Source organism: Arachis ipaensis, chromosome B06 (assembly GCF_000816755.2).
Source record: "Arachis ipaensis cultivar K30076 chromosome B06, Araip1.1, whole genome shotgun sequence".
Taxonomy (NCBI): domain Eukaryota; kingdom Viridiplantae; phylum Streptophyta; class Magnoliopsida; order Fabales; family Fabaceae; genus Arachis; species Arachis ipaensis.
Window position 1 is genome coordinate 92522230 of NC_029790.2, and position 13856 is coordinate 92536085.

The following is a 13856-nucleotide window of genomic DNA, read 5'->3' on the forward strand; positions in this document are numbered from 1 at the left end:
ATCAACTTGATGTCAGTAGCTATGATGAGGAAGATGAAGATAGAGGAGGCTAAACCAACAAAAATGGCCCTACAATTGGCAGACAGATCGTTCAAGTTCCCGCATGGCATCGTAGAAGATTTGCTGGTGAAAGTGGGAGATTTTATCTTCCCAGCAGACTCTGTAGTGCTGGACATGCAGGAAGAAGCCAAGGCTTCCATCATCCTGGGAAGGCCATTCTTGGCCACTGCTGGAGCTGTCATTGATGTCCAAAAAGGTGATCTTACCTTAAGACTACACAATGAAAAGATGACATTCAATGTGTTCAAGGCCATGAGTTACCCACCAGAACAATTAGGGGAATGCATGAGGTTAGATGTACTTGAGGAGGAAGTGTAAGAAAATTTTGAAGAAGAAGAACCTGAAGAACCTGAGAGATTTGTAGATGAGGAATCTGAATCAAGTGAAGAGGTTGCAACAGCAGAGATTCATATACAAGGTGCACCAAAGGAAGAAAACGAAAAGTCAGAAGCACCCAAACTTGAACTTAAAGCATTGCCACCCTCTCTCAAATATGCGTACTTAGGGGAAGATGAAAATTACCCAGTAATTATAAGCTCATGCCTCAGCCAAGATCAAGAGGATGAACTGCTCAAAGTACTGCGAAAACACAAAGATGCTATTGGTTGGACTCTTGCTGACTTGAAGGGGATAAGTTCAGCCATATGTATGCACAAAATACTGCTGGAAGAAGATGCCAAACCATCCATTCAGTCCCAAAGGAGGTTGAACCCAATCATGAAGGAAGTGGTACAGAAGGAAGTTATGAAGTTATGGCAGGGAGGGGTAATATACCCCATCTCATACAGCCCCTGGGTCAGCCCCGTACATGTCGTGCCTAAAAAGGGAGGAATCACCATGGTTCCCAATGAAAAGAACGAATTAATTCCTACAAGGACAGTCACAGGATGGCGGATGTGCATAGACTACAGAAAGCTCAATGAGGCTACACGAAAAGATCATTTCCCCCTTCCATTCATGGATCAGATATTGGAAAGACTTACAGGGCACGCATATTATTGTTTTCTCGACGGTTATTCAGGATATAACCAAATAGTGGTTGATCCCAGAGATCAAGAGAAAACCTCATTCACTTGCCCATATGGAGTGTTTGCCTACAGGCGCATGCCATTTGGGCTATGTAATGCACCTGCAACTTTCCAACGCTGCATGCTTTCTATCTTTTCAGATATGATAGAAAAATTCATTGAAGTTTTTATGGATGATTTCTCGGTATTCGGAGATTCCTTTCCTAGTTGCCTACATCACCTTGCCTTGGTATTGAAAAGGTGTCAAGAGACCAATTTGGTTTTGAACTGGGAAAAATGTCATTTTATGGTGACAGGAGGAATAGTCCTTGGTCACAAAGTTTCTAACCAAGGTATTGAGGTTGACAGAGCTAAAGTAGAGCTTATTGAAAAACTGCCTCCACCCAGTGATGTGAAGGCAATTAGGAGCTTTTTAGGGCATGCGGGTTTTTACAGAAGGTTTATTAAAGATTTTTCAAAAATAGCCAAGCCCTTAAGCAATCTCCTTGTATCTGATGCACCATTTATCTTTGACGAAACATGCATGTTAGCATTCCAAAACTTGAAAATGAGGTTGTCCTCTGCTCCTATCATTTCCCTACCTGATTGGAGCCTACCTTTTGAATTGATGTGTGATGCATCTGATGTTGCGATCGGGGCAGTGCTAGGACAGAGGAGAAATAACTTAGTCCATGTGATATACTATGCTAGCAAAGTCCTTAATGATACTCAAAGAAATTATACCACTACTGAAAAGGAGTTGCTAGCAATAGTCTTTGCATTTGACAAGTTTAGATCATACCTAATTGGTGCTAAAGTGATTGTTTTTACAGATCACACAGCACTCAAATATTTGTTTGCCAAGCAAGAATCAAAACCAAGACTAATAAGATGGATCTTATTGTTACAGGAATTCAATATTGAAATCAGAGACAAGAAAGGAGTAGAAAACAAGGTAGCAGATCACCTATCCAGGATCCCTCATGATAAAGGTGGAGCACATGATACAAATGTGAACGAGCTCTTCCCGGATGAGCAGTTGATGACAGTTCACAAAGCACCATGGTTCGCAGACATTGCCAACTTCAAGGCATCTGGAGCATTACCTCCAGAGATAAATAAACATCAAAAAAGGAAGCTCATGAATAATGCAAAATACTTTGTCTGGGATGAGCCATATCTCTTCAAGAAGTGTTCAGATGGGATCCTTAGAAGATGTGTTTCAAAAGAAGAAGGACGAGAGGTCCTATGGAACTGCCACGGCTCATGTTATGGAGGACACTTTGGAGGAGACAGAACTGCAGCAAAAGTGTTACAAAGCGGATTCTTTTGGCCTACCCTTTCCAAAGATGCAAAAGAACTGGTAAGGAGCTGCAATGAATGCCAAAGATCTGGAAACTTGCCCAAAAGAAATGAGATACCACAGAATTTCATCTTGGAACTGGAACTGTTTGATGTGTGGGGAATTGATTTCATGGGACCATTCCCAACCTCATATGCAAACAATTACATTTTGGTGGCAGTAGATTACGTCTCCAAGTGGGTAGAGGCTATTGCAACCCCAACAAATGATAACAAGGTTGTCATGAACTTCCTTAGGAAGAATATTTTTAGCCGGTTTGGAGTCCCACGAGCACTCATCAGTGATGGAGGGAGCCATTTTTGTAAAAAACCACTAGAAGCTCTTCTCCTACGATATGGGGTAAAACACAAGGTAGCTACACCATATCATCCCCAAACAAGTAGACAAACTGAGATATCCAACAGAGAGCTAAAGAGGATTCTAGAAAAGACTGTTGGTGCATCAAGAAAGGATTGGTCGAAGAAGCTGGATTATGCTCTTTGGGCATACAGAACAGCATTCAAAACACCACTGGGGATGTCCCCTTATCAACTGGTTTATGGGAAAGCTTGTCACTTACCACTGGAGCTGGAGCACAAGGCTCTCTGGGCTATCAAGATACTAAACTTTGACAACATTGCTGCGGGTGCAAAGAGGATCTTGCAGCTGCAAGAGATGGAGGAATTCAGGTCACAAGCCTATGAAAACACTAAGATGTATAAAGAGAAGGCAAAGAGAAGACATGACCTGCATCTTGCACCTAGGAGTTTGGAAAGGGGCAACGAGTACTCCTCTACAATTCCAAATTGAGATTATTCCCAGGAAAACTCAAATCAAGGTGGTCTGGACCTTTTCTTGTCACAAGAGTTTCGCCTTATGGACATATCGAAATCATGGATGAAGGCTCTGAAAGGACTTTACAGTGAATGGACAAAGACTCAAGCATTACCTGGGCAACATGGGGGAACACCCCAAAGTAAATTACCACCTCAAGTAAAGAAGGAACCGTCGAGCTAGCGACGATAAAAGAGCGCTCTGTTGGGAGGCAACCCAACCTCAGGTAGTTTCCTTTTCATCTATATTTCAATAAGGATCACAAGTTGTTTCCCCTAATATTGCGAGGAGCTAAGTTTGGTGTTCCACACCAAAACAAGTCAAGAGTGAAAGTGTGATTCTAAGTTTGGTGTTCCACCAAAGACATTAGAATTACACCCCACTCCCAAAACACATTGCTAGCTCCAACCAATCAAGGGAAACCACTTAGATGTAGTTAGACTTTAGTAATAATTGTTATATTAACAACAAGATATGAGGTTCTCTGCATATATGCAATGTTTTGTACTGGGCAAGGAACTAAGTTTGGTGTTCGCACACCAAAGTAAGTTCAACAGCCACAAGCACACATACAAGCTAACTATGTCTCAAGTGCTTTGGGAACAAGCAACTTCCAATAACTCTACAGGAATCTTATGAGGAAATAGTGCATATTCACCCAAGGAAGTGAAATAGCAAGGACTAGGATGATGACAAAGAAAGAGAGCAACTAGAAATCATCACCCGAAGGTTGTATTGTCACTTAATTCCATTATACTCAGAATTGTTGAAAATTGGAAGTCCGAATGCACTTTTGATTAATAGATACTCGTAGTTGGAACCTTTTTCAATTCTGTCTTTTAAGTTTTTGGTGTTGAAGAAAGTCTCTGTGTGCTAGTCTTTATGTTACTACACCATCTCCTTACTTAATTGTATGTTTGTCCCTTTAAATCAAATGAAAAGAGAATGATTGTTTACAAAAGACCAGAGAGGAGTTCATACTATGGAATAAGTTCATGAGTTTTTGGTGGGATCATAAGTTAGCTAAGTTGGTTCAACCATAAGGTGGGAAGACAACTATCTGTCATGAATACTATACTTGAGGCATGTGTCTGTGGTGTTCCTGTGTGAGGGATCTACTTGGATGAATAAGCTCTTAGGGGTGCCTTATCACTTGGTAACTTAGGTTAACTAACTCGGGATTATCAGCTGAAAGTCCACTATCAAGAGTAACCCTCACAACAGAACATTTAGTAACCCAAAGAGGTGCTGGACACTAAGGCATCAAGAAAAGAAAATGAATAAACTATATGCCTGTGGTGTGTATGTATGAGGGAAAGACTTGAGGGAGTAAGTCCTTAGGGGTGTCTCAACACCTAGCACCTTGAACCAACTGGTTCGGGAGTGTTGGCTGAAAGCTTATCTTAAAGAGTTGCCCCCTTACAGAACACTTAGCCTAAGAACACAAATAAGCCCTGAAATAACAACAAAAGGATCAATAAATAAAAGTTTCATGGGATGCAATCATAGTGAGTATTCTAGGACATGATAAAGGTCTGAAAGCCAGGAATGAACCTAAGTTGCTATGCATGAAACTACCATAAAACCAGGGACATGACTTCCACAAGAATGACTCATTTCTCTTGGTATCCCATTCATCATTCTCTTGTTCCAGTACTTGCTTAGGGACAAGCAAGCTTTAAGTTTGGTGTTGTGATGCCAGGGCATTTTGGCCAGTTTCACTGACCTTTTCTTTATTGTTTTTAGGGTAGTTTCATGTATTTTCTTAGGAAATAAGCTAGTTTTGGGTAGATATTCACTTACACCTGGATTCAAGAGAGAAGAAGGTGATGGCCAACGTTAGTGACACTCAACATTGTCATTAACGTTGGAAGGACCCACACAAGCCACTATGAGCCACGTTAACTCCCACGTTAACTTAGTTAACGTGGAAGCTAACGTGGATGAGTAAAAGATGAGCCAACGTTAGTGACACTCAACATTGTCACTAACGTTGGGATGACTAAGCAATGCCACGTTAAAGAGCCACGTTAACTAAGTTAACGTGGGCTCTAACGTGAGGCATGGGGGCATATTGGAATATTAGTGACAATGTTGAGTGTCACTAACGTTCTCGAAGGATGGCAAGCCCACGTTAAAGAGCCACGTTAACTAAGTTAACGTGGGTTTTAACGTAGGAGCAATGGGGGCTTTTCAACGTTATTGGGAAAGTTAAGTCCCAATAACGTGTGCGAAGGACCCAGAGGCAACGTTAGTGGCAACGTTTGTGCCACTAACGATGAAGTTAACGTGGCTTTTACTTAGGAACGTTAGTGAGAAAGTTGATTGTCACTAACGTTCTCGAACTCATATTTTCACTAAACGTTAACACCCCTAACGCTCTGAGCTAAAGTCTCTGCCCACTTCACACTTTCTCTCTGCAAGTAAAGCCATGCCCAAATGAACAAAAGAACTGCTTCAAACTCAAGATCCAAAGGCCCAAGACTTGAAGAGCTAACTAGAAGATGAGAAGAGTAGTATATATAGGAGTAGCTTTGAATTATTTTGGAGAGTCCCGGGGAGTTGGAAAATAGCATAGAACTACTTCCTGTATTTACTTTCTCTGCACTTCTAGTTTTCATTATGTATTCTCCATCTTTGTTTTCATTTTCCAGAGCTATGAACAACTAAACCCCTTTCATTGGGTTAGGGAGCTCTGTTATAATTTGATGGATCAATACTAATTTTCATTATTCTTCTTCTATCTTTTCTCTTGATTTTACTTGAAAGCTTTCGATCTTCATCCAATTGGGTAGTTATCTTGGAAAAGAAACTATTCATACTTGGATCTCTTCTGAACCTTGGAAGAGGAATGAAGAGATCAAGCTAGAAATGCTTTCTCATGCTGGACCAAATTGGGTTTGGATGGATACGTGACTATAATCCTCTCAATGCTTGATTTGGGAAATGCATGTGGTATAATCAGTGACCATACTTCATCTCTTCTTATGAGCAATTGACCAAGGAATTGGCTATTGATCAAGATTTGAGAGATTGAATTACAAGAAATTGTAATTCAATCACTTAAGATTGCCAAGGAGATCAATGAGTGCATTGATTGAGGAAGAGATGTAAATGAAATTGATCCGGAGAATGCAACATCTCCTAAGCCCAATGAACTCCCCATTTCTAATCTTACCCATTCTCTTTAATTTCTGTCATTTACATTTATGAGCAATTCCCCCATTCCCATTTAAGATTCTGCAATTTACTTTCTGCCATTTACTTTCTCGCCATTTAAATTTCTGCAATTCTCAACTCTATTTTCTGATTCGCTCAACTAGAACATTCCTCTAATTAAAGTTGCTTGATCAATCAATCCTTGTGGGATTCGACCTCACTCTATTGTGTGTTTTTACTTGACGACAAATTCAGTACACTTGCCGAATGAAATTTGTTATGAGACAAGTTTTCCGTGCATCAGTTACTAACCCTTACATACTCACATAATTCTACTTATCCTATGGTTATCTAGCCTACATTTTCACGTGACATTATATATTATCTACGAGAAACCAAGATCATACCTTGGCCGATTCCTCCCTAAGCCAAAGACACCTCAAATTTTACCATTCCTCAAGCTCCAAAGCTCCAGCTCCTCACCAAACGCGAACTCCTAGCCTCCAAGATTCAAATTCATGCTTCTAAGGCCATCAATTTGATCCCAAAGATATAATTTAGTCTAATACCAAACAATATCACTCAAAATTAATAGAGGGTTTATAATTATCAATTATTCACAAGAGTTAGTGGTTTTCCACCTTACCCCCGATTGTTTGGGACAAGACCCGGCAAGTTTCAAAAGGTAATTCAATCCTATAACACCAAAATCACATAATCTCCCAAAATCAAAGCCCAAATTTTTGAAATTACAAGAAAGAATACTGAGTAAGAAATAGCAAGGTAATTACCATTTTGTTTGGTGAGTTTTGTAGAGCTCGACGTGATGGTTTCATGGCCGCAAATGGTGCGATGATCGGAGCTCAAAATCGAAAGATAAGTGGATTTGAATTTGGAGCTAGGGTTTGAGGTTTCTTCTCTTCCCTTTCGGCGTGCCTCCATGGAAATGAGGAAGGAAGATGGCTAAGTTTGGTGCTTTATATGTTGGGTCTTAGGCCTGATCCAACTGGTTCGGCTCATTGGCCCGGTTTTAGGCTAAAACTTTTAGAATTAGTGTCGAAATTCATATTTTTAATATTTTTACCTCTTTAGATTAATAAAATTTAGTTTTCTAATTTTTTTTATTAATAATTAATTTATTGGCTAATTATTTATTAATTACTCGGGGTTTACATCCTATCCACCTAAATAAGAATTTTGTCCTCAAAATTCGCATTCAGTTACCTGAAAACAAGTGTGGATAGTCCTTTCTCATTTCGGATTCGAGTTCCTAAGTGTGTTATTCAATTCCAGCCCGACTCCAAGCAAGTTTTACTAGTGCCACTTTCTTTCCGCGCAACTGTTTAATACTAGTATCATCAATTCGAACCGAAGTTGCCTGAAGCGTCAAATTCTCTTTCAATTGAACTGATTTAGGTTCTAAAATGTGGCTGGCATCAGAAGTGTACTTCCGAAGTTGCGACACGTGAAATACGTCGTGCAAGTTCGAAAGATGTGGCGGTTGAGCTATCCAATATGCTATTGATCCAATTCTCTTTAGAATCTGAAACAGACCGATATAACGAGAATTCAATTTCTTTGCTTTGATCGCACTATCCACTCCTATTGTTGGAGTAACCCTTAGGAATACATGATCTCCCTCATCGAATTCTAAAGGTTTCTGTCTCTGCTCGGCGTAGCTTTTCTAGCATTTTTTAGTAGTAAGCAATCTATCTCGGATTTTCTTAATCTATTCTGTGGTTTCAGCTACTAACTCAGGCCCCAATAAACTTGATTCTCTGTCTTCATACCAACACAATAGAGATTGTCACTTTCTTCCATACAGAGCCTCATACGAAGCCAATTTGATGCTCGCATGGTAACTGTTGTTGTACGCAAACTCCAATAGCGGCATATACCGATCCCAACTGGCCAGTTAATCCAGCACACAAGCCCTCAACATATCTTCTAGGGTTTGTATCGTCCTCTCTGATTAACCATCTGTTTGAGGATGGTACACCATACTTAAACTTAATTGAGTTCCAAATGCTTTCTGGAAAGCTCTCCAGAATCTCGAAGTGAAACGAGGATCTCTATCAGAGATTATGGTGGTCGGTCCACCATGCAGTCTTACAATCTCCTTAATGTACAAGCGTGCTAGCTCCTCTAAAGTATAATTCATCTGGATGGACAAAAAGTGAGCTGACTTCGTCAACCGATCCACAATCACCCAAACTTCATCAAATCCAGCCTGAGTCCTTGGCAATCTTGACACGAAATCCATTGCGATACTTTGCCACTTCCATTGTAGAATTTCCAAAGGTTGTAGGGTTTTGGACGGTTTTTGATACTTAATTTTTACTTTCTGTCAGGTTAAACACTTTGAAACTACAATGCTACATCGTTCTTCCTTCCCGGCCACCAGAACTTCTTCGTTAGATCATGATACTTTTTGGTACTTCTTGGATGAATCGAGAACTTACTCCGATTAGCTTCTATTAACACATCTTGTCTCAAATCTTAAACTTTTGTATATAGATCCTTTCTTTCTACCTCTGATGAGCGGATATTTTATACACTTTTTGGTACTATTTTCTTAGTGTTTTTAGTATATTTTGTTAGGTTTTATTATGTTTTAGTAGTTTTTAGTGCAAAAATTACTTTTTGGATGCTACTTTGAGTTTTTGTGGTTTTCTATGATTTTAGGTGATTTTTGGGTGAATTTGGTAAGTTTTGGCAAAGTCTGATTCAAAGGCACAGAAAGGATAGCAGATGCTGTTAGATCCTGACCTCTGTGCATTCGAACGAGCGTTTCTGGAGCTACAGAGGTCCAATTGATGCGCTCTCAACAGGGTTGGAAGGCTAACTTCTAGACTTTACAGAAATATATAATAGTCTATACTTTTATTTAGAAAGGACTACCCAAAACGGGCGTTGAACGCCCAACTTACACCCTTTCTGGCGTTCAACGCCCAAGAAGGACCAACCCTCTAAGTTGAACGCCCAAACTGGCATTTAACGCTAGCCAGGGAGCAGAAAATGCCCAGAACTTGATTTGAACGCCAGACATCAGCCCAAACACTCACCAACTGGGCCCCAAAGTGGATTTTAGCACTTCTTAGCTTATTTTATTTCCCTTTTGTAATTTTTAATAAAAAACAATATCTTTTAGGTTTAGTCTTAGAGTTTTCATTATAAATAAGGAACTTCCTTCCTCCTGAGGACTATGCCTCCCAGGAGGGGAGAAGCATAGACACATTACTTTCTCTGTATTTTCTGTACAGCATGAGTAACTAAACCTCCTAGGTTAAGGTTAGGAGCTCTTCAAATTCCAATGGATTAATGCAATTACTTTTCTACTTCAATCGATGTTTGATTCTATTCTATAATCTATTGTCGTTCTTCATCCTTATGAATTTGGGGTGGAACGAAAGTATGACCCCTGTTCTACATGAGTTCTTTACGAGTCCTGACCCGGATAGTATTGAGCTATAGCTTGAGAGTGCATCTCGTTAGTCAGGGGTAATTGCTAAGCTCAAGAGAACCAGAAGAGTAAAGAGGGATGGTAGAATTTATGAAATGTAACCTATCTATATGAATGCAACTAAATGCAAAATTCTTTTTATCTACTTAGTTAAAAGTAAATAAACCTTCCAAAAATAAATATGAACTGAATCTCACTAATTCAAATCATAAAATGAAGTACACATAGACTTGCAAGAAGAAAGCTCGTGAAAGCCGGGAACAAAGAATCGAGCATCAAACCCTCACCGGAAGTATGCACACTCTAATCACTCAAGTGTTTAAGGCTGGATTCTCTCAATTCTCTACTAACCTTGCTTTCTAAGGCTTGCTCTTCTTCTACCAATCAACAAAAATTTAATGCACAAATACACATATCAAGAGGTCTTTTAAGGGTTGTAATGGGATTAGGGTCAAGGTAGGGTTGTATTTGGTCAAGTGGATTAAAATCTGAATCCTTGATTCACCTAAACTTTCTACCTAACTTAAGACAATCCATGTAATCAACATACAAAATCTAACTACCCATTAACTATGTTTTCCACATCTTCATGCATCCCAATTTTGAGTACAGTACATGATGCACGGAAAACTTGTCTCTCAAAAAATCTCCCTTCGGCAAGTATACCGAATTATCGTCAAGTTATAACTCACAAAAGAGTGAGGTCGAATCCCACAGAGATTAATGGATTAAGTAATCAATGATTAATTGATTATCCTAGTTAGACGAATCAAATTGGAGTGATAAGAAACAAGGAAATATAAATGGCATAAAAGTAAAGAAAGCAATAAAGTGCAGAAAAGTAAAATGGCAAGAAAAGTAAATGTAAGAACTAAAAATAAAATGAACATTGGGATCAAGAGATATTGCAATCCTCCGGATCAAGTTCATTCTAATCTCTTCCTCAATCAATGCATTCATTGATCTCCTTGGCAATCTTAAGTGATCGAATTACAATTCCTTGTAATTCGATCTCTCAAATCTTGATCAATAGCCAATTCCTTGGTCAATTGCTCATGAGAAGAGATGAAGTATGGTCACTGATTATACCACATGCATTTCCCAAATCAAGTGTTGGAGGATTATAGTCACATATCCATCCACACCCAATTTGGTCCAGCATGAGAAAGCATTTCTAGCATGATCTCTTCATTCCTCTTTCAAGGTTCAGAAGAAATCCAAGGATGAATAGTTTCTTTTCCAAGATAACTATCCAATTGGATGAAGATCGAAAGCTCTCTATTAAAATCAAGAGGAAAGAAAGAAGAAGAAGAATAAGAACTACACTTAATCCATTGAATCACAATAGATCTCTCTAACCCAATGTAAAGAGTTAGTTGATCATTGCTCTACAAAAATAGAAAAGAAAGAAAGTGAAGAAAAGTAAAGATGAAGATTCAAACTGAAATTGAAAATTCAACATTCATAAATGAAAATTACAACTAAAAGAAAGAGAAGAAAAAGTGTGTGAGGGGAGGGAGTCCGAAGACCCCTCTTCAATCCCCCATTCCAGAATTTTCAGCCTCCCCTTTCCAAGATGGCTTGAATGTAAAACCTAAGGCCTTTATATAGGCTCTTCTAAATTACAAAATGAAATTAAAAGCAAATAACAATTAAATGAAAATTCCTATTCTAGATGCTTCTTGTGGCCTTGATTGGTTGACAATTGTGGGCTTGCTTGCTTGAGCTTTGAAGTAGACTTGAGAGAGAAGTGAGTTAAGTTGAGGTCCAGGTGCTAAAGTTAGTGCTAAAGTTAGCCACACTAATGCTACAAGTGTGGCGTTAGTGCTAAAGTTATTGTGGCTAACGTCGCACTTGCTGCCCAGTTGGTGTTTTTAGAGCTTAAAAGATGCCTCTTGTTTGTGCTCCAATTTTATGCTCACTATAGTGTATTATATATCGTTGGAAAGCTCTAAATGTCAGCTTTCAAACGCAACTAGAATCACCTCAATTGGACCTCTGTAGCTCAAGTTATGCTCCTCTGAAGTGGACATGGTCGCTGGCATAGTTGCTAGCGTTAATGAAAAACTTGAGTGCCAATAACGCTAGCGATCAGGGCTTTAATATTGCCAGTTTCTGAAGCTCAAACTTAGTGTACACCCCATACTATTATATATTATTGGAAAGTCCTGGATGTCTACTTTCCAATGCCTTTAAAAGCGCATCATTTGGAGCTCTACAACTCGAGTTACACTTCTTGGAAGGTGAAGAGGTCAGCTGGCCTTACAACAGGTTGATACCATGTTCATCTTTGCACTTTTGGGCAGGTTTTCTCCCTCAAATTTAGTGTCAACCATATAGTTCCACATATGCTTGGAAAGCTCTAGAATCCTACTTTCCAATGCCACTAGAATCACCTTATTTAGAGCTTTGTGGCTCAAGTTATGCGTGTTTGAAGAAGGCATGGTCAGGCTGCCAGGTGGGACTTTTGCCCACGTTAACTACCACGTTAACTAAGTTAACATAGGAGTTAACGTGGCTCATAGTGGCTTGTGTGGGCTCATTCCAACGTTAGTGACAATGTTGGGTGTCACTAACGTTGGCGATCACCTCCCTTCTTCATTTTTTTGCTTTGGACCTTGACTTTAACCGCTTAGTCTCAAGTTTTCACTTGACACCTACACGCCACAAGCACATGGTTAGGGACAGCTTAGTTTAGCCGCTTAGACCAGGATTTTATTCTTTTAGGCCCTCCTATCCACTGATGCTCAAAGCCTTGGGATCCTTTTTAATTGCCCTTGCCTTTTGGTTTAAGGGTTATTGGCTTTTTGCTTGCTTTTTCTTTTTCTTTCTATTTTTTTTTCTATATTTTTTTTTCGCCCTTTTTTTTTCTGCAAGCTTTGTTCTTTGCTGCTTTTTCTTGCTTCAAGAATCATTTTTATGATTTTTCAGATTATCAAATAACATGTCTCCTAGTCATCATTCTTTCAAGAGCCAACATATTTAACATTCTTAAACAACAACTTCAAAAGACATATGCACTGTTCAAGCATACATTCAGAAAACAAGAAGCATTGTCACCACATCAATATAATTAAGCTAAGTTCAAGGATGAATTCGAAATTCATGTACTTCTTGTTCTTTTGAATTAAAACAGTTTTTATTTTAAGAGAGGTGATGGATTCATAGGACATTCATAACTTTAAGACAGAGTTACTAACTACTAATGATCTTGTAATGAAGACACAAACATAGATAAGTACATAACATAGAAAATGAAAAACAGAGAAAGTAGGAACAAGGAATGAGTCCACCTTAGTGATGGGTGCGTTTCCTTCTTGAGGAACCAATGATGTCCTTGAGTTCTTCTATGTCTCTTCCTTGTCTTTGTTGCTCCTCCCTCATTGCTTTTTGATCTTCTCTAATTTCATGAAGGATGATGGAGTGCTCTTGATGTTCCACCCTTAGTTGCTTCCAATAATTGTGTGGAAGAAAATGTATCCCCTGAGGTATCTCAGGGATCTCTTGATTTGCAGTCAAATGTTCTACCACTGAGCTATAGACCCTTGATGGAAGCTTTTGTCTTCCCTTTCCTCTTTCTGGAGGTTTCTCTGGCCTTAGGTGCCATCAATGGTTATGGAAAAAACAAAAAAGCTATGCTTTTACCACACCAAACTTAGAATGTTGCTCGCCCTCGAGCAAAAGAAGAAAGAATGAAGAAGATATGGAGGAGATGGATGGAAGTGTGTATTCGGCCATATGGGTGGGATTGGGTGGGAGAGATGTTGAATTTTGAAGGTAGTGGGTGTATGGATGTGAGTGGTAGATGGATAACAGAAGGGATGATCATGAATGGAAAGAGAGATGATGAGGTAGGTGGGGATCCTGTGGGGTCCACAGATCTTGAGGTGATCCTGTGGGGTTCACAGATCCTGAGGTGTCAAGGCATTTACATCCCTGCACCAATTTAGGCATGCAAAATGCCCTTGCACACAACTCTGGGCGTTCAGCG

General features: G+C 39.4%; 1 protein-coding gene across 1 annotated transcript; it reads right to left on the reverse strand.

Moving 5' to 3' along the window:
* On the reverse strand, positions 7682-8665 carry LOC107647075. The gene is made up of 2 exons (XM_016351199.1): positions 8612-8665; positions 7682-8086 (listed from the first exon to the last, which is right to left on the reverse strand). Exons 1-2 carry the CDS (start codon positions 8663-8665, stop codon positions 7682-7684), a joined length of 459 nt encoding a protein of 152 aa, XP_016206685.1.